The sequence below is a fragment of the Mastigoproctus giganteus genome, chromosome 2, assembly GCF_048544385.1.
Source record: "Mastigoproctus giganteus isolate SK-2022 chromosome 2, ASM4854438v1, whole genome shotgun sequence".
Taxonomy (NCBI): Eukaryota; Metazoa; Arthropoda; class Arachnida; order Uropygi; family Thelyphonidae; genus Mastigoproctus; species Mastigoproctus giganteus.
In genome coordinates, this window is record NC_143576.1 from 84,659,839 (window position 1) to 84,682,447 (window position 22,609).

The window sequence follows — 22,609 nt, forward strand, 5'->3', positions numbered from 1 at the left end:
TCCCCGTAGGTTGGTAATCTGAACAAGTGGAAGGATCCCATCAGAATTCAGCGTGCTCAACCCATTCAAGGCCTTATAGACCTCAATCAGATCACCGCGCAGGTGCCTAGTCTCCAGCCACTGCAATTTGCAGAACTTAAGCCCCTCTTGGTAAGAGAATCCCTTCATTCCCCTCACCAATCGTGTTGCTCTTCTCTGTACACGCTCAAGCAAATCTACATCCTTCCTAAAATGAGGCCTCCAGACCTGTACGCAGTACTCAAGGCGTGGCCTGACCATTGCCTTATACAGAGGGACAATCACCTCCTTCTCCCTGCTAGCAAAATTCCTATATATCATTGACAAAACCCCATGACCCGCCCTAGCAGCCTGTCTGCACTGCTCAGAAAACTTCATATCTGACTGCACAATTACTCCCAGGTCTTTTTCATTTTCTACCACCTTAAGTGTAGTACCACACAGTTGGTACGTTTCTCTGGGGTTACTTCTACCCATATGCAGTACTTTGCATTTGTCAAGGTTGAACTTCAGTTGCCACTTCTTAGCCCATCTGCCCAAATTATCTAGATCCTGTTGCAGTAGCACACTGCCATTACTGACAGTAATGGCAGTAATGGTAGCACACTGCCATTACTGTCATTAACAACCCTGCCAACCTTTGTGTCATCTGCAAACTTCGACATTAAGCCTGATATACCTTCATCAATATCATTGATAAATACACAAAACAACAGTGGACCCAACATCGAACCCTGTGGAACTCCACTAATAACATTAGTCCACGAAGAGCAGCACCCATTGATTACCACTCTCTGTCTTCTCCCACTTAGCCATCCTTTTATCCATTGTAGCAACTTACCCTTAATACCATTCTGCTCCAATTTGTACAGTAGTCTTCCATGCGCAACAGTGTCAAAAGCTTTCCTGAAATCCAAGTATATGATATCAAAATTATTTTTTGCATCCAGTTCCTTTGTGACCACATCATAATAACCAATCAAATTTGTCAGACAAGACTTTCCCTTAACAAACCCATGCTGTGTTTGAATTATTGCTGCAGTCTTGTCTAGATGATCCTGCAATGCATCTTTAACCAGCGACTCCATTATTTTACCCGGAACAGAAGTTAAACTAACTGGTCTGTAATTACTCGTGTCACCCTTCGATCCACCTTTGTGAATTGAGGACACATTTGCACATCTCCAGTCCGTGGGAACCTCCCCTGAGTCCAAGGATGCTCTCATAATTATGGCTAAGGGTTTGCTTAGTTGCTTTGCCGCCTCCTTTAAAATAACTGGATATATCCCATCCACCCCAGGTGCCTTTCTGGAAAATTTCATGGATCATTTCATGCCTGTCATGAAATGATCCATGACATCTGCAGTCGCAAACACTGTCCAGTTTTGATACTAATATATGTTACTATATATTAGTAAGATATATTTATATTACTAATACTAATACTATGTATTAGTATTAGATACTAATGTTATGTTACTATATATTGATACTAATATATGTTAATATATATATATATGAGATATAATAAAAATGATGCCATTTCACCTACTTCGGTGATTTACTGCAAACTAACATGATGCTGAAGCTTTCAGCATTCCCAGGGGCTCACATCTGGTGAGTATGGGCTTGGCACACCCAGGGTCCTGAGCTGGATATTATCATTCTTCTCTTTCTTGGTGATTCCCTTGTACTCCTCTCTCTCTCTCTCTCTCTCTCTCTCTCTCTCTCTCTCTCTCTCTCTCTCTCTCTCTCTGAGGGTAACTTGGAAATTTTCTTTTAGCTGGTGCAGCATAAGCCTCAGGCTTCCTTGCACAATATGACTAATAATAATAATAATATTAATAATAATAATCCTTTTTAAGTCTTTACTACTACACACCATCTGGCATCCCTCATATTGTGGAATTATACTTCATAACTGGGTTGTCACTTATTGTAATGCCAGGGTACCTATCTGCCCACCAGTGAGGCCAAAAAGCTTTGAAACAGTGCTGTCTGGGTGTTGGTATCTGCTGAGAATAAGTAACATTAGTCTTCTCCACTGGTGAAGCATTGCTGATTTGAGGTAGTGCAATATCAGGGCAACTTGTTGCGAAGGCATTCATAATATAAGATACAATAAAATGATGCTATGCTGCACTAACTTGTTCGATTACAAAAATGAAACTTTATTTATACTCACATTTATCTTGATTGTAAAAATTTACTATCCATAATCAATTGATTGTAGAAATTGACTCTTCCAATAATTCTTTCCCTCTATAGATATGACAGTACAGAACAATTAAGTTTAATATCTTACAGTACGTATGTAGATCTATGTTTTTCATGTGTCTGCTCTGGGGAGTATGTATATTGATTTATATTTTGAAGGTTGCTTTAGACAGCGTATTCCTTTAATGTATGAATTGTCTTGAAATTTTTTAGTCCATGCTGCCATCTCTTATGTGTGTTTCCAATTAATTGCAGAGTGCTACAAATCTCAGGAGAAGTTGTATCCATTCACCTAATTTTTCTATTTGGACTCAAAAAATTCCGAAATTTAGAATATTTATGAAATCAAGGCCTGTTAATAATGTAATGCAGAACTTGATAAAATCGAATCAAGTATACATAATTAGATATAGAAGATATTACATTTAAAAAGTAATGATTGTTTTATTTACATGTAAAAACATTGCTTACATGTTTTAAGCAATTGCTATTCTATTATTAATTACATGTTTTTTTATAGATTTTTTTTGTTTTGTTTTTTAATTCTGATTTATTTGATTTTTGACTATAACTTTACTCTAGCACTGTCAATAGAGCAAAATTAAAAATATATTAATATTTTAAAGCATTTATGTACAAAGCTTTAATTTTTACAAAATTTCAGAACTCCATAAAAAAATTACCACAGAGCCCACAGTTGTTTTTTTTTTTTTTTTTTTTGTTATTTGTTTTTTTTTTTTTTTTTAGGAGCATTAGCAACTAAGGCCATATTGCTCCGGAGATATGCGGTGCTCATTCCCTGACCTTTCCGCATCCTCCGTATTTGGTGGGCACGGACTCGAACCCCGGTCTAATCAAGAAGCGTATGCTACGCACTGCTGCTCCTGCCCACCTGGCTATGGAGGTGCCTTCCCACAGTTGTGGGCTCATCAAAATTCACTGTGGGGGCCCACACTTATGTGATAAACTCTCTGCTTAAAGGGTTAGTAAACCATAAAAATTTAATGTGATCATTGATTTCATGTGGTACTCTCTCATTATAAGTGGCATGACCAAAAGGTGAGTTTAGTTACTTCTGTTAAGAAGTCCTGTTATGTAGTAATGTTAATAGGAGTAATGCTTATAATAATGTGAAGAATGGTGACAATAAATTAAAATTAACCTCTGTTGTTGTCCAGCTGCAGTTGAAAACTGCAGTGGGATGGTATATTCCAGTAATTTCTCTCAAAAATTTTCTAATAATTTCTTTTGGAGTGGCTTAAGGAGTATTAAAAAATGACAGCTCTTACATAGATTATACACTACTATTTTCATACTATGTCAATAGTTATGCTCAATTGTCACATCTTTGAAATTTTCTATTTTTCTAGGTAACCGTCCTTATATATTTTTGACGTCCAGGGTGCATCCTGGTGAGAGCAACTCATCTTGGGTAATGAAAGGTACTTCACTTAATATTAACATAACATATAATATTAATATTTAGTAGTAGCAAATGATGCAAGGAAGCAAGCATATACAGCATCAGCAAAAAAAAACCAAAAAAAAAACATCCAACTGATCTGTTTATTCCCTCTAATAATTTCTTTGATTCTTCCATAAATTTATACAAACTACCCACTTTCACAGTGGCAGAGAGAAAATTGTTCCAATAGATCCAGATCCATGTTCTTAAAATGAGACTTCCAGACCTACAGAAGGGGAGGGGATTCAAAAAAGATTTGTATTCACCTAGAAGTAGTAATAGAACATGGTGAATTTAATACATAGTGAAACAAACACCATGTATTAAACTTTTTCAATGCAGTCATCAGACAAAATGACACATTTTTTCCACCTCTCAATACACTTCTGCAGCCCAGTTTTGTAGAAGTCCTCTGATTGTCTTTTAAACCACAACTTGGCAGCAGAAATCACCTCATCATCAGCAGCAAAGTGTTTTCCATGAAGAAAGAACTTCACAACAGGAAAGATGCAGAAATCTGAGGGTACATGGTCAGGGGAATAAGCAGAATATGGCAATATTTCAAACCCACATTTGTGGGCACACTTTACTGCGTCATGCAATAAATATGCAGGGGTATATCGTGGAGCAGGTGCACACCTTTTGATAGCTTTCCTCCATCTTTTTTCTTTTATAGCAGCCTGTAGCTTTATGAGGAGGTTGGAATAATACTTTTCCATTAAAGTACAAACTTTTTGACGGTAATCTGTTAGTATTACCTTGCTATTTCCAAAAAACTAACTAACAAAAAACAAAAAAACTACTTTTGTAGCACTTCGTTGCACCTTTGACTTTTGGGGGGAGGTGATTCTACATGCTTCCATTGTTTTGATATTTGTTTAGTTTCTGGTTCATAGTTATGGATCCAAGTTTCATCCATGGTGACTAGCTGTGAAAAAAAACTACTGTTGCTTTTCCTGGCACATCAACAACATTTCAAGTGCACATTATGCCCTTTCCTTCTTCTGGTAAGTTTGTCAGAAGTCTTTGAACCCATCTAGCAGACACTTTACTCATATGCCACTGTTGATGGATAATGTTCTCCACAGACCCCACACTTATTTGGAGTTCTGCATCTAGTTCTTTGAATCTAAATCTAATATGGAAACCTTTCAGGATTAATGCCTCAATTTTTGTAACACATTTCTATTACAACAGTTACTGGTGTCTTGGTTCTTCATGCACTGAGATTCTGCCAGGTTTGAAATGTTTATACCAATGTGCAACAATGCTGTTAGCAATTTTCTCCACAGCAGCCATTCTGGATTGTTTTAGGTGTTCCCCTTGCAGAAAGAGGAACCAAATCACTGATATTCCACTTTATGCATTGTGACACTTCACTTAGCATTAGTAGAGGCATATCATGCAAGAAAGAAAGCTTATACAGCATCAACCAAAAAGAAATCCCATTTCACACATCCATTCACTCTAAAGGTTTGTCCATTGCTTTCTTGAATTTATTTAAGCTATCAACTTCCACAACGACAAATGGAAGTTTGTTCCAGCAATCAACTACCCACTTGCTAAAGGCAAATTTCTGCACATCTATTCTACAACTGTTTTTCCTCAATTTGAATTTATGCCCCCTCAGATTTGTAATCTGAGCAAGAGGAAGAATCCCATCAAGGCCTTATACACCTCAATCAGATCACCTCGCAAGTGCCTTGTCTCCAGATGCTGCAATTTGCAGAACTGAAGCCTTTCTTGGTAAGAAAACTCCTTTGCTCCCCTCTTTAATCTTGTTGCCCTTCTCTGTACTCCTTCTAGCAACTCTACATCCTTCCTAAAATGAGGCCTCCAGACCGGTATGCAGTGCTCAAGGTGTGGCCTTGAGCACTGCCTTATTATTATTATTATTATTAGCTATATGGTGCAAGGAAGCCTGAGGCTTTTGTTGCACCAGCCAAAAAAAAAAATTTCTGAGTTACCCAGAGAGAGGGAGAGAAGTAGAAGGGAATCACCAAGAAAGAGAAGAATGATGGTGAGGATCATCATTCTTCTCTTTCTTGCTCAGGACCCTGGGTGTACCAAGCCCATACTCACCAGATATGAGCCCCTGGGGTTAAATATTTACAAATTTTCAACCTTTTTTGCCCAACTTTTTTAGATCCTGTTGCAGTAACATGCTGTTATTACTGTCATTAACAACCCTACCAACCTTTGTATCATCTGCAAACTTGGACATTCAGTCAATATTATTGATAAATATACAAAACAACAATGTGCTCAACACTGAACCCTGGGAGATTTCACTAACAACATTAGTCCACAAAGAGCAGTGTCCATTGATTACCACTTTTCCCACACAACCACCCTTTTATCCATTGTAGCAACTTGCCCTTAATGCCATCAGGAAATCAAAAGCTTTCCGGAAATCCAAGTATATGATATCAAAATTATTTTTTCCATCTAGTTCCTTTGTGACCACATCATAGTATCCAATTTGCAGCACTTCATTCAGTGCTGCAAATAAAAAAAATAAATAAATATCGTCAGATCAAAACCAAAATTTGTGTGGTTGCTATAGACTTCAAGGTATCAAACAAAAAAATTTCATCTTTCTGTCAAAACTAATTTTGGGAGAATACAAATCTTTTTTGAACCCCCCCTCATATATGCAATACTCAAGATGCAGCCTAACCATCTGCTTTATGCAATGAGATATCACCTCACTGTCCCTGCTGACAAAATTCTTGCATATCATTGACCCCATGAGCCCATCTATACAGCAGTCTATCTACACAGCTCATTGAACTTCATGTCATAGTTATCCCTATATTTCTTTTGTTCACTGCCACCCAGTACCACCCAACTGCTATATTATTCTGAGATTACTGCTGCTCATGTGCACTACCTTGCATTTATCAATGTTAAGCTACAATTGCCACTTCTCAGCCAATCTCCAAATTTTTTTAATTAGTACACTTTGGTTTCTGTCATTTACCACCCTGCCAACCTTTGTATTATCTTTTTATTTTTTTTTTTTTTTTGTTTACGAAAACACCAAATATGAGATGTATTAGAATTTATAATACTTAGTACGATGCATGGGTTGAAGGTTTGAGAAGATGAAAGAAGATACTCATTGACATTAGACTTGAACTTCTGAGATTGTAATTTTCAAGAAATATGTATGAAAAGTAATGCTGAGAGCAAAAGAGAAAAGAAAACCCAGTTTTTTAGATGCAGAGGAGGCAATATTTGTATTGTGCTTATATCAAGAAAGATTAGAAGTCAGAGTACTGCCAATGTGGATACAGGAACTTGCATAGAAATCAGTGTCATCGAAGATAACCATAGGAGCAGAAGAATTATTTTTGCAAGAAATAAGACAGGACTGAGTTTTAGAAAGATTGAAATCAACTAAGTTATCTTTGCCCCAGTGGAGAATTCACCTGGAGATCAGCATTTAAGAAATTGTTAGTGGATATTCGAGAAGTTGAAGCTGTTTTTGCAGGGCAAGGTTTCTCAAACTGGAAGGTGGAATGCAATGTGCTCTCATCAGCAAAACTATGGATGAGATTTCCAGTCAATGGGACTTGTTCACTTGAGGCTTGAAGTTAGGTTGTAATTTTCAGAAATATATGTGAAAGAAGGTTGTTCTAAAGAATTGAAGTAAAAGAGATGAATGGTGAAGAGGAAAAGTTAATTCTGTGAGTTCGGAGTTGAATGCTGACTGGATGTTGGTTAGTTAAGGCACATGTTCGTATTGGTTTGGAAGAGAGAGTGGAATTAGAGATGCCAATCAGAAGAACAGTGCCTGCCCATGGAAATACATATATAGAAATGGCAAGCAGATTCTACTATTACCCCTAGTGGGTAGTCAGAAAGAAAACTGGTTTACCCAAAACGGTTTTGCAGAAAGCAGACCACAAGATGGAAACTTGTTTAGAAGATGTTTATGTCAAACATAAAAATTTTTGTTTTTCCTTAATTTGTTTAAATATCTTTTAAATTTAATTTCTGTAATTTTATGAAGTTATTTTCTGTAATATTTAAAAGCCTTAGAAATATCAAGAGTAACTGCCTTCTGCAAAGTTTTCAATCAAGTTTATCCAAAGATGAGTAATGTAAGCCAAGATATCACGATTAGAGCTACACTTTTGGAATCCACATCTGATCATTGATCAGATGGAGGATTTCAAGATAGCGGAAGTTGGTAGTTGATGGATTTTTCCATTAATTTGGAAAGATTAAAGTTCAATGGGATTGATAGTTGGAAGAACGGTATTTGTTGTCCTTTTTTGGGAACTGGCTAGATGCAAGCAGATTGGGGGAGTTGGCAGTCACAAAGACCAGACATGCATCAGTTAACCCTGTTTGATTATATTCAAGAATTGAAGATTAGGGTAAGAGTCTAATAGAAAAAAAATAATAATTTTGTTTTTCCTTAATTTGTTTAAATATCTTTTAAATTTAATTGAGTAATTTTGTGAAGTTATTTTCTGCGATATTTTGTAAATTTAATTCTTACCTTTTCTACAGCCTCCTAATTTACATATTTTCTCTATCTTGTAAATAACGTTAAATTTTTAAGTTCAGTAATAGATGAAGTTTCTATATCTGGCAATTCTCCGGATTTACAATGGACTGTTCATCAGGTTTTTTTTTTTTTTTTTTTACTTGATTTGACTTCTCTTCTTCTCACCATCATAATACAGTCGGCAACAAAGAGTTTCTCCATCTTTTTGCAAAAACCAAATTTTTCTGCGTCCTTTTCTTTTTGCAAAAAAAAAAATATAATAAAAAATAAATAATTTTTTATTATATTTTCTGAAGAAATATGACATAAAATGACATTAAAATTTGATTAATATTTTTTAAATTTTGTGAATTTCTGCTTACAAATTAACAAATTGGTAAAAAATTAACAAATTGATAATTAAGGTGTTCTGTGGTAGTCAACATTGTAAAATTGAAAAACACATAATAGTGTTGTTCTCTGTAATGTGTGATATTTCATTGAATTTATGTGATGTGAAGCTAATCTCACAAAGTTCTTGTTTATACTCCAGCATGCCGACCGGGCTAGCCGGGTGGGTAAAGTGCCTACCTAGCAACCCAAAGGTCGCAGGTTCGAATCCCGCCTCGGGCTTGGATCAGAGTACTGCAAAAACCTTGGGAGGTGCATTATGGCCACAGAAGCCTATGAGCCAACAACTACAAAAAAAAAAAAAAAAAAATACTCCAGCATGACCACCAAGTTTGTAGGGTTTACAATAAATCACAAATACAGTTGTTAATCATATTTAGCAGCCACAGGCTTAAACTGTAGTCCACTCAACGAGTATGTGCTATTGCATTCTTGCTCCTGACCACTCGGCTACATCACACCTAGTTAATAATGGTTTTCAGTAAGTTTCCAAACGAAATATGACATAAAATTTCAGTAAACATATTGTGCAAGATTTTCCATCTAAAATCTGAAAAAGGCAATGTATTGCCCTGTATATCACATATAGGTGTGATATTTCACTTTCAAATGGCAAAAAATGTGACATAATCAGAAGTTTTCAAACAAATAAGCATAACAGCATCATGCAGTGCATATAAAGAAATATACACTGGTGTTCAGAAAAAGTGCATCACCCCTTAAAATTGTAATTGTCGTCCGAATAACGTAAATATATGGCAATATTTCTTACAGATTGCATCAGATAAGATTGACATGCGTGGGTGATGACATAATATTGCATCAGCTGTTACTTTCAGCTATATAAGCACGCTCTGCAAGGGTTGCAGTCATTGCTTGCTTGTGTCAGGATGGCAAGTCACGTGCAGTTGATGCCACGAAGAAATAGTGCTATTGTTGTTTTATGTGAGGAAGGATGGTCTTCCCGTCATATTGCTTATAGAGGGTCTTGTAATCAGTCGACAGTGAGTAGATTTCTTTCCAAACTCAAGAATACTGGTAGGAAAAAAAGGAACAGGACACAAATGAGTCTCTATGCCAAAACAGTACAGCGTTTTGAAGCACTTATGCCTTAAAAACAGTAAAGCTTCTTCATCTGAGCTGAAAAGAGAATGGGAAGAACATGCAGGAGTGGTAGCAAGTGCAGTGACAGTCAGAAGAACCCTCTTCAAAAATGGACTCGTAGCCCATCATCGTAAGAAGAAGCCCCTCCTCACACAAAAAATGAAAAAGGCCCAATTAATTTGGTGTAAGGAACATGTCAAATGGACCCCCGAGCAGTGGAAATCAGTTATTTTCTCGGATGAGAAGAAATTCAACTACATGGCTCTGATGGGAGACAAACGATTCATCTACGGCGAATCCCTACCAGCCAAATGATATGGGGGGTGCATTTCATATCGCGGAGTAGGTCACCTGCAGTTTATAAAAGGTTCCGTAAATGCCAATGGATACCTGTCTATATTGGAAGGCAAACTGCTGCCAACCATTAGAGACCATTTCAATCTGCCAAGTAACTGCATCTTTCAGGACGACTCTGCTCCTTGTCATCGGGCAAAAAGTGTAAGTAGGCACTTCTGTAGTTACTTTTACTTCATTTCTGCATTAGAGGTTCAACAGTAATGTGTTTACATTTGTTACAGGTGAAAAAATAGTTTGAAGAATGGTCCCTTACAACTCTTAGCTGCCCAGGAAACAGCCTGAATCTGAATCCTACAGAGAACTGTTGGCATTGTGCGGAATCTGCAGTTGCCAGAAAGAAACCAAAGACCTTTTGCGAACTTCCGGAAGCCATAATTCATGTTTGGAACCATGAACCATCAGTTGATTATCTTCAGAAATTGACCTTGTCAATGCCTCGATTGTGTGCTGCTGTCATCAGGGCCAGAGGCAGTTCAACTAAATATTAGTTTGCACCTGGTGAACTTTGCTCAATCCAAAAAAATCCAAAATCCAAAATTTTGGATCAAAGTCAATCCAAAAAAATAATATATACCGATTCACAGAGTGCTCTGATGGCTTTTAGAAACTCTTCACTTAATAATCATTTATTAAAGCTCATAAGAAATGAGCTGATACAACTCCATGAGCATCGGCAAATAGTTATCTCCTGTTGGATCCCTCACTGGGATTCCAAAAATGAATATGCAAATCATGCTGCAAAACATCTCTCCAGCACAACTCATCAAATGTTCTACTCCCATATACTGGTAACAGATACAATATACAGAGAATGTATCAGGAAAAATGGACACTTCTATTGAAAATGCAAACGAATAACAAGCTGTTTGATTCAAACCTGAAACACAATTATGGATCTCTAGTTTCCGTAAAAATAGAACGGAGGAAATCATTCTAGCCAGAACTAGAATAGATCATATCCACCTCACTCATCTGTTTTTGCAGGAAATGATCCTTCACAGTGTATGCACTGTCTGACATCACTCACAGTGAAGCATATGCTCTACACTCAGTATTCAGTTTTCTCTCTGATCTACAAGAATCTTTGTCACTCTCCCATGTCGCAGGCAATGATGCACAAAACTCTCTGAATTTTTTTTATTTTATAAAGTGAATTCAACTGTATGACCACTTCTGACTGCTCCCTCGGCAGTCATCATATGTCACCTCAATAACTCTGATAGGTGCAATATGTCAAAGTGGAGAATTAATTTTCTTTTGAAAATATAATTATGAAGGAAAGGTAACAAATGAGTAGTGATGGAGTAATATTCCTCAGGAAAGAGAATAAGAGCTTTAGAATTAGTAGCATGAAAAGCTGAAGAAATATTTAAATAAATCAAGTCCAGCTGTGAATTATGGTTAATAGCTTGAGTGTCTAGAAAACTGGTACTCTAATTTAAAAATTGGTCTCCGATTTTTAAGTTGAGTTGGATTATACATTTTTTTTTTTTTTTTTATAGTAAAGATAGAAAATTCTCTCTTGCTGTTAGGAAAGTAATTCTGACACACATTTATAGAAGATTTTAGGAATAGAGATTCATAGATAAAAGGACTGCCAGACCCCCAGGGGCTCACATCTGGTGAGTATGGGCTTGGCACACCCAGGGTCCTGAGCTGGATATCATCATTCTTCCCTTTCTTGGTGATTCCTTTCTACTTCTCTCTCTCTCTCTCTCTCTCTCTCTCTCTCTCTCTCTCTCTCTCTCTCTCTCTCTCAGTCACTCACTCACTCAGGGTAATAGGGAAATTTTTTTTTTTGGCCAGTGCAGCATAAGCCTAAGGCTTCCTGCACCATATGGCTAATAATAATAATAACAATAATTTAACGATAAAATTAGGAGATTTGTAACTCAGGAAATGAACCTTTAATTTATTATCTCTTTTAATTTTTTGTTTTATTAAGACTTGTAATAATTCATCATAATTTCCTATGATAAGAATGTTACAAACAGAACCATCCATAATAATTGTCTTCATTCTTTTATTATTATTATTATTATTAGCTGTATGGTGCAAGGAAGCCTGAGGCTTATGCTGCACCAGCCAAAAAAAAAAAAAAAAAAATTCCCGAGTTACCCTGAGAGAGAGAGAGAGAGACAGTGGTAGAAAGGAATCACCAAGAAAGAGAAGAATGATGATATCCGGCTCAGGACCCTGGGTGTGCCAAACCCATACTCACCAGATGTGAGCCCCCACTTATCTTCTTTCACCGTTAATAACCATTCATAAACCTTTAATAGTTTTTATGATGTGTATGGTTGTGATCTGTCCAGACATTTAGACATTCATTTTCATATAAAAATTCAGGTTAAGATATATGAACAATGATTATAGTGTCCTGTTGTTTATTTCATTCATTCTATAATAAATACATATAGCCCAAAAAAATTGGACTATAACAATGGCATGTGTAGTGTGTATCTAAAGTTAATTTACTCTGCATACCTATTTCTAAAAAAATATAGTGCTGTAAGCATGCTCAGCAGAGTAGCAGAGTAGTTATTTTATTTTTGCATCATTAATTGTATTACTCTTGTATTGAAGTGTTCTTTTATTCAAAATTTAGACTTCAATGTTCAAGTGCTTTTCAATTCACATATTGAACATTCTGTGAGTACAGTAAACCCCCGCTATTCACGGTATCTGTATTCGCGATTTCGCATATTCACGATCGCCGATTTAATATAAAATGAAACCTAAAAAAAATGTGAATTTTAAAGCGCCGTGAATATTTTCTGCCATAAAAAACATGGTCGTGGTTAAAATTATCTTTCCCGGTCAAAACAGCGCTCAGTGGGTGGGGGAGAGGGGTGACAAAATCGCGAGCGTGGATGTTTCTCGCTAATCCTTGTTCAGTATGTCTTATGCGTTTGCCATGGAAGGTTTCGTTGTTTGCTTTTAATTTATATGCTTATAAATTGAATAAATTTATCAATTTATAAATTGATATGCTTACAAAAATGATAAATCTACCGTTTTGCAGTGTAAAACAGACTTTTTCGAGTGTGTTAATGGAAGAAAGTGACTTTTTTGTGGACAAGTTCTTTCTAACCCCTACAAAAATATGGCTACGAATAAAAAGAGAAATGTGAAAATATCAAAGATGATGATGACATTAGCCAATAAAATCGAGTTATTAGACAAAATTTCTAATGGTGAAAGTGTCTCCTCAGTGGCAAAACATTATAAAATCAATGAGTCAACGGTATGATCAATCAAGAAATCGGAAGAAAAAATCCGCCGTAGTGTCCGTGAAAACGCACTAATTGCTTAAAAAATTTGCTCTGTAACTCACGATGTTAAATAAGAAAAAATGGAAAAGGCTTTAAATTTGTGGATAGAAGACCGAACTCAAAATAAAATTCCGTTAAGTTCACTCATCATTCAAGAAAAGGCAAAACTCCTTTATCAACACTTTAGCGAAACTGGTGATAGCACTGGCGGCATAAGTTTTTTTGCTAGCAAAGGTGCTGGTTTGAAAGATTTGTTTGAAATTTCTAATAAATATTACATTTAATATTAAATTGTTTCTTATTTTCATTTCGATACCATATGCTTCCATTTCACTATGTACTGTCTATGTACATAGTCATATTATGAAGGTACATATAATACATACATAGACAAAATTTTAGACTAGTTTTTCTTATATGTTGTTGTTATGTTGTTTGTTATTTGGTTTTTAGGAGCATTAGCAACTAAGGCCATATTGCTCCGGGATATGCGGTGGTCATTCCCTGATCTTTCCGCATCCTCCGTATTTGGTGGTGACGGACTCGAACCCCGGTCTAATCAAGAAGCATGTGCTACGCACTGCTGCTCCTTCCCACCTGGCTACGGAGGCGCCATTTTCTTATATATTTCATACTTTGGAACGGAACCCCTTTATTACTATGGGAGCCATAACTCAGTATTCGCGTTTTCGGTATTAGCGACATTTTTAAGGAACGTAACCCCCGCGAATAGCGGGAGTTTACTGTATTTGGTCCCTAAAAAACTCAAATAATTTGACTAATTTGTCTAACCATCATCACAAAATAATTTTTAGTGATATTCAGCTGATGTTGATTCCATATAAACACAGCATTTACACTCAGCAGTCACTGAATTATGACCATCCCACATCCATATGGACTATGCTGCATAGCCAGCAAGATAAAAAGCTGAGTGTGGTAATTTGTATTTGGTTGAGCAAAAGTCTAAGTAATAAAGTAGCAGTTAGAGGATGCAGTAAAGATATCACAGTTTCAAAAGGGCGTGATTGTGGGAACTCATGAGTTGGGTGCTTTCATATTGGAAATGGCATGTTTTGTCAGTTGCTCACAGCAAACTGTAGTTAAGGTGTACAAAGAATGAAAGAATATTTTGCATCGACATTCACACATGAGGAGTTATTCAGTGAGGGGAATGCTAGAGGTGTATTCAACTCTAGCAGTAAGCTACAGAATCTTGAAATAACTGGGAGTAAAGTGGAGGAGAAACTGTTGAAGATAAACACAAGAAAGGCACCCGGGGTGGATGGGATCTATCCAGTTATATTAAAGGAGGCAGCAAAGGAAGTAAGCAAACTCTTAGCCATAATTATGAGAGCTTCCTTAGACTCAGGGGAGGTATCCATAGACTGGAAATGTGCAAATGTGACCCCAATTCACAAAGGAGGATCAAAGGCTGACACAAGTAATTATAGACCTGTGAGCTTAACTTCTGTTCCAGGAAAATTAATGGAGGCACTGGTTAAAGAAGCACTGCAGGATCATTTAGACAAGACTTCAGTTATAGCTCAGACACAGCATGGTTTTGTTAAGGGGAAGTCTTGCCTGACCAACTTGATTGGATACTATGATGCAGTCACAAAAGAACTGGATGCAGGGAATAACTTTGATATCATATATTTCGATATTAGATAGGCTTTTGATACTGTTGCACATGGAAGACTGCTACACAAATTGGAGCAGTGTGACATTGGAGGCAAATTGCTGCTATGGATAAAGGGGTGGTTGAGGGGGAGAAGACAGAGAGTGGTAATCAATGGACACTGCTCATCGTGGACTGATGTTATTAGTGGAGTCCCTCAGGGCTCAGTGTTGGGTCCATTATTGTTTTCTGTATTTATAAATGATATTGATGATGGTATATCGGGCTTAATGTCCAAGTTTGCAGACGATACAAAGGTTGGCAGGGTTGTCAAGGACACTACTGACACTATGCTGCTGCAACAGGATCTGGAAAGGTTGAGCAGATGGGCTGAGAGGTGGCAAATGAAATTTAACATTGACAAATGTAAAGTACTACACATGGGAAACAGCAACCCCAGAGCAACGTATCAACTCGGTTGATATCAACAATCAACAGGGTCGTTAAGGACACTACTGACGCTATGCTGCTGCAACAGGATCTGGAAAGGTTGAACAGATGGGCTGAGAGGTGGCAAATGAAGTTTAACATTGACAAATGTAAAGTACTACATATGGGTAACAGTAACCCCAGAGCAATGTATCAACTCTGCGGTACTACACTGACAGTAGTGGAGAATGAAAAGGACCTGGGGGTAATTGTGCAGGCGGATATGAAGTTCTCTGAGCAGTGCAGACGAGCTGCAAGAGTAGCTCATGGTGTCTTGTCAATGATATACAGGAATTTTTCTAGCAGGGATAAGGAGGTGATTATTCCCTTGTATAAGGCGATGGTTAGGCCACATCTTGAGTACTGTATACAGGTCTGGAGGCCTCATTTCAAGAAGGATGTAGAGCTGCTGGAACGGGTACAGAGAAGGGCAACAAGATTAGTAAATGGAACAAAGGGTTGCTCTTACGAAGAAAGGCTTAAGTTTTGCAAATTACAGAGTCTGGAGACTAGGCACCGGCGAGGTGATCTGATAGAGGTGTATAAGGCTTTGAATGGTTTGAGCATGCTCAATGCCAATGGGATTCTTCATCTTTCTCAGAATAATCACCTCAGAGGGCATAAATTCAAATTGAGGAAGGACGGATGTCGGATAGATATGCGGAAATTTGCCTTTGGCCAGCGGGTGGTTGGTTGGTGGAACCGACTTCCATCACTTGTTGTTGAAGTTGATAGCCTAAACAAATTTAAAGCTCAACTGGACAGGTAGTTCGAACGAACGGAGGGGTGAAATGGGAGAGGGTTTTTTTTTTTTTTTTTTTTTTTGGCTGATGCTGAATAAGCTTGCTTTCTTGCATCATATGCCTCTACTAATGCTAATGCTAACTCTGTGGTACTACACTGACAGTGGTAGAGAATGAAAGGGACTTGGGGGTGGTTGTGCAGGCAGATATGAAGTTCTCTGAGCAGTGCAGACGGGCTGCAAGAGTAGCTCATGGAGTATTGTCAATGATATACAGGAATTTTTCCAGCAGGGATAAGGAGGTGATTATTCCATTGTATAAGGCAATGGTCAGGCCACACCTAGAGTACTGTATACAGGTCTGGAGGCCTCATTTCAAGAAGGATGTAGAGCTGCTGGAACGAGTACAGAGAAGGGCAACAAGATTAGTGAATGGAACAAAGAGTTTCTCTTACGAAGAAAAGCTTAAGTATTGCAAATTACAGTGTCTGGAGACTAGGCACCAGCGAGGTGATCTGATAGAGGTGTATAAAGCCTTGAATGGTTTAAGCATGCTCAATGCTGATGGGATTCTTCCTCTAGCTCAGAAAAATCACCTGAGAGGGCATAAATTCAAATTGAGGAAAGACAGATGTAGGATAGACGTGCGGAAATTTGCCTTTAGCCAGCGGGTGGTTGGTTGGTGGAACAGACTTCCATCCCTTGTGGTGGAGGTTGATAGCCTAAATAAGTTTAAGGCTCAGCTGGACAGGTATTTTGAACGAACAGAGGGGTGAAGTGGAAGTGGGTTTTTTTTTTTTTTTTTTTTGTCTGATGCTGCATAAGCTTGCTTTCTTGCATCAAATGCCTCTACTAAAGCTAATGCTAATGCTAATGTCGAACAGATCAAACTACCTCCTGCTGACAGAACTGTAAAGGATTACACAAGATGGATGCTTGTAGTCAGCAAAGGGCATGTATGTATTCAACGGCAGGTCACTTTGCAACAGTTGACATCGCAATACAATATGAGAAAAGCAAGAAAAATATCCCAAATGACAATGCACCACATTCTCAGGCATATGGAGTTCCATAGCAAACAACCCAAGAGACACCCTCTCCTCGGCACTGATCATCATCAGTGGCAAATTCTGTGGTGTTAACAAAGCACTGGTTGGACAATGGAGGACTGGAAATGAGTGTACGGGCTTGTTGGATGACTCCAAGTACCTGGTGCAGCATGCTGATGGATGATGAAATGTGTAGCACAAGCAATATTAGTCCACAGACCCATCATGTGTATGGTGCACGCCATCCAAGCAGATGGTGGTTGCTTAATATGGGGCATGTTTTGCTAGCAAGAACTAGGACCCCTGCTGTGTATGGACTAATGTATAGGTCTTCTATTTTGCTGGTAAGGTTTACTGGCAACCCTTAGGAGATTGGGCACTCAGCCATGTTGCATTTTTTTCCCAGACAGAAACAGGGTCTTCCAAGACAATAATGCGTCATATCATTGGGCCCTCACTGAGCACAAGTGGTTAACAGAACACGGTGAAGATATTACCCATCTTGATTGGCATCCAAATTCACCTGACCTCAATCCAACTAAACAACTCAGATGTTTTGGAACAGGAAGTGAAGCATATGGACACACAACCATTATCTATTCCGACACTGTGTGAAAAACCTTGCAGGTAGCATGACTGTTAGATCTCTACATATGTCTTCAGACATCTAGTGGAGTCAATGCCTAGGCAAATAGCAGTTGTTATCCATGCAAACGGTGGCCCAACACTCTCCAAAGTATTAGGTAGGTGATTATAATTCAGTGATCACTGAGTGTATATTATATTATTATTCCTAATTTTCACTGTTCTGTATTTATTTATATAAATCTTTGTTTTATAGGTACTATTGACTTTTTGCTTAGCAACAAATCCTCTGCCCAAAGACTTCGAGAAATTTATATGTTTAAGATTGTACCTATGTTAAATCCTGATGGTGTTATCAATGGCAGGTAATTTCTCAAAAACTCAAAATAATTTAGTAGTAAAACTTCCTGAGTGCTGTTTTAATACATTAGAACAGATCGTTAGGCATAGGCAATTAAAGATTGTAATTTTGATAATCACTGGTTATTGTTTATATTACATTTATTGTTTATATTACATTTAACTCTGTCTTTTAAATAAATTAAGATTAGATTACAAAACTGTAGATGATCATGAAGTACTGTCTTTAATAATGAATGTCTTAATAAAAACAATCCCATTTTTCTTTGCGCTATTTATATAATAATCTGTTATGCATTATCAGTACTGTTCTTCGTTATTTTTTTTCAACAATGTTACTTAACCCCAAATTGGTATCGATATTGGCAAAATGATGCAAAAAAGCAAGCTTATACAGCATCATTCAAAACACACCATCCTTTTTGATAATAATTTGTCCAATCCTTTAGATGTATTCAAACTATTCACTTTCACTACTGCAGGTAGTGAAAGTATGTTCTAACAAACAATTACTCTCAGGACTAAAAATAAGATTTCCATACATCCCTGCAACCATTCTTTTCAAATTTAAATTTTTGTCCCCTCATAAGTGTCATCCAAGAAAAAGTAAAGATGCCATCGGCATTTAATTTACTAGACCCATTTAGAGCCTTACACCTGTCAGTCTTTTTGAGGTGCCTAGGTTCCAGCCACTGCAATTTACAGAACTCGAGCCTTGTTTGGCAAGAGTATTCACTTGTGCCCCTTGCCTGATCTTTATTCTCTTCCATGCACGAGACTTGCACACCTTTTTGCAGCTCTAAAGATGCATTGTAACCATTGCTTTATACAATGAGATAAACACCTCACTGTCCCTGCTGGCAAAATTTCAGTACATCATTGACAGAAGCCCAGCTGTCCTAGCAGCCTATCTGCACTGCTCGGAGAACTTCAGGTCAGACTGTACAATTGACCCTAGTTTTTTTAATTTTCCACTACCTTAAATATGGGCACACAATAGCCTTAGATGCTGATGCATCATAAAAATCCTAATAACCAACCAACCAACCTTGAATATGGTTACTGCTAAATGATACGTTATTCTGGTATTATTGCTACCTAAGTGTGGTACCTTGCATTTATCAGTAATCGTATTTGCATAGCTAAGATTTGCATCTTGAAAGACATACTATATATCATTCAAAAGAACTTGGTGAAGAATTAAGTTTGGATAGTAAAAAAACATACACATAGAATTAATTTAATTAAATTTAAAGACAATTCTTTTCTTTTCTTCCAGGTGATAATTTGTCTCCAACATGGAAGAGATGTTGAGGCATTAAGCATTGAGATAGTTGTGAAAGCCATACCACCAGAACATCCTCAGTATACTGTAAGCATAACTTAGGGGTTGGGTAAAGAACACACTTGGAGATGATGATAATGGTTTCTGATAAAAAGAGAGATAATCCTTCCTCGTGCTTTGGAAATAAAACTTGCCCAAAAACCGAAAGTACCCTTAATCGTAAATGTAAACAATATAAACTATGCGGAGATGGGGGGGAGAGAACCCCTGGTGCTGTTAAACCTTAAACACACTGTACGCTACAGTATACACTACTAGCAGCGCCTCCGTAGCCAGGTGGGCAGGAGCAGCAGTGCGTAGCACACGCTTCTTGATTAGACTGGGGTTCGAGCCCATGACCACCGCATATCCCCAGAGCAATAAGCCTTAGTTGCTAATGCTCCTAAAAACCATACACTACTAGTTGAATGAAACAGTTATACTGCAATTTAATTAACATTAGAGGATATTAACACCCTTCACAATGCCAGCAGTGTAATATAATATACACTGATTCCATGAGTGCAGTGCCTGCACTGACAATAAATTTTCAACCTCACATCCCATCATAAAACAAATCCATTCCTGATTAGATCATCTGCAGGTAATAATCATTCAGTGAGGTTTTGGTGGATTTCAGGACATGCCAGTATCACAGGTAAGGAGAGTGCAGATCAAGCAGCCAAACACTACAGTGCTTGCAAATTACCGAGTACCATATATAGATTTTTTGATGCACATAAAAATAGTCTATACAGCTCAGTGGTCAGAAATCAAACAGTTACCACAGTTACGGAATTAAAGCTTCAGTAAAAACAGGAAGAAGTTGCACTATCAAGATTATGCATACACACCTAACTCCATATGTTTCTTCTCACAGGAGGGAGGGTGACCTTCCCTCCTTTCTGCATGCATTGTTCATCACTGTTTACTTTCAAACATATATTCGTAGAGTGTACATACTATTCCCATATCAGAAAAAGGACTTTCACTCTCCATCATGATTGTAAGAAACCTGGAAATACTGTAACTCTCTATGAACTATTTATCTACCTTAAGCAAATATACATATACAAACTCTCCTGATGCCAAATGAGACAAAATTATTACAGGATCATGATATAGGAATAGGCACATTTTGTCCTAAGTTGCCCTTATGTCATCAAACATCCTATGCTATTCATAATCTGCCTTAGCTTGCCTAAGGTAGATTATGACTCCCTTTATGATTTGTGTGTATACTAGTTAAGTACTTACTGTATCCCCTAATAATTTATATGCATCCCATGTACATGTATGTAATAATAATATATTGAATTGCTGTTATTAATAGCATAATAACATATAATGAAGCCCTCTAGCAATGAATAATGTTCCTAATTACATGAACAAACTTTCTAAATCTTTCATCCACAAATTCTCTTTATTGAAAGAATATTCAGAGTAAAAACTAGAATTTCTGTAATCCCGTGGAAACTGCCAATTACTGTCCTTATAGGTCAGATATATATCTGTTTTTATTTTGTGTTCTCTCTCTCTCTCTCGCAGAATTTTTACAACTTCTAACCAATCACAAAAAGGTGAGTGCAATGTGCATGCTATATCAATTATAGTGGTGATTTCAGAAAACATCCACTCTGAACACTTGCTTCAATATAATTGCTATTCACTTCTATGCAACTTAATATTGGTGGAGGCATGTACATGATCACTAATGCTAACGGTAATCACTAATGCTAACGGTAATCACTAATGCTAATAATAAGTTTAAATTATATAATCCTCCTATAATTAACATTTTAAATATTTAATAAAGTAATTATTCTGATTAAAGTGTGAGTAAATTAATTTAATATTTCATAACATACAGCAGTTATGATCTGAAATCAAAACTAAAATTTTCCTTCCATTAGGGATCTCATGAAATTGGGTGTAAGACAATTCATTGTATGAGACAATTGGTAGCTATGACAGTTCGGTGTATTACATACAAACCAGAATTAAGAAAATCAATGAAGTAAAAGTATGGGGAAACTAAGAGAAACTTTGGTCACTTAGACCAGAAGAATGCAGAAATTTAGAAAATAATAGAAAAAAGAAAGGAATATATTTTATTCAATTTATTTTGTGCATATCCACTTCCAAATCCATGTATCCTACTCATAGGTGGATTGGGAAGTGGATATGTGCCTATTTTCTTGAATATAACTATCCATCCATATCGTAACAGCTTTACAATATGGATGGATAGTCATGCTGAAGATAATAGGTATGTACTCAGCCAATCTGTGCTGCTATTTCAGGACCATGCAGTGGTATCTGGAAACCCAGGTGCATGGCTAACTTTGAGGGAGAGGCTTCCTTGTGGCTCCGAAATTTATATTGATTCAACTCCAATGAAATTTGAGAGGTCTTGATGGCAAATCTCTTCAAAAAGAACAAATAAAAAATTTTTTGAAAATCCATGCACAGCAAGTTACTACATGCGGGTGAATGGATGGACATAATGCAGACAGTAGATACTTTATGCATATATGCTAATACACTTGAAAACAAAGGTGGTTAGGGCACTCTATCAAAAATATGAACTGTACCATGATCACTGAATTAACCATGTACAGCATGGCATGTTAAAAGTCTGCATTTTCAGTCTTGCTGAAACACCAAATTGTCACACACAGCGAATTGTCATTCAACGATTTGTCTTGCACTGAATTAACACAGACCCTTTCCATTACTAATGCTTAAATTTCATAAAATTAATTGCAATAGCTCATAGTTACCTTGCTCACAAGAAATGGAATTCCCATCATACCAGAGTTTTCTCTTCTCTGTACTTAAAATCAACTAACATAATAGCATAAATCTGGGTGATCAAGATATTGATGACCTTTCCACTTTTTGAAAATGATAAAAAAAACACCTAATCTGAACCAATGTGTTTAATACAACACATCCACGCCATCCAAGAATGTAATAGGTGCATTAAAACCCCTTAGTCGCTGATGCACCAAGAACTTCAACAAAAAATTTATTTGTTATTTTTTAATCTTAAGCATAAGCATACTTTAAGCTTCCGAAACGAAAAAAA

The 22,609-nt window shown here is 37.1% G+C and overlaps 1 protein-coding gene across 1 annotated transcript in view; it reads left to right on the top strand.

Annotated features, from left to right (window-relative positions):
- LOC150089381 (cytosolic carboxypeptidase 1-like) overlaps positions 1 to 22,609 on the top strand; it is a 669,910-nt gene that overhangs the window by 563,882 nt on the left and 83,419 nt on the right. Inside the window, exons 19-20 of the mRNA XM_090389963.1 lie at positions 3,606 to 3,677; positions 18,091 to 18,199. Of these exons, the coding sequence (XP_090246089.1) occupies positions 3,606 to 3,677; positions 18,091 to 18,199 (181 nt within the window). The remainder of the gene's footprint in view (positions 1 to 3,605; positions 3,678 to 18,090; positions 18,200 to 22,609) is intronic.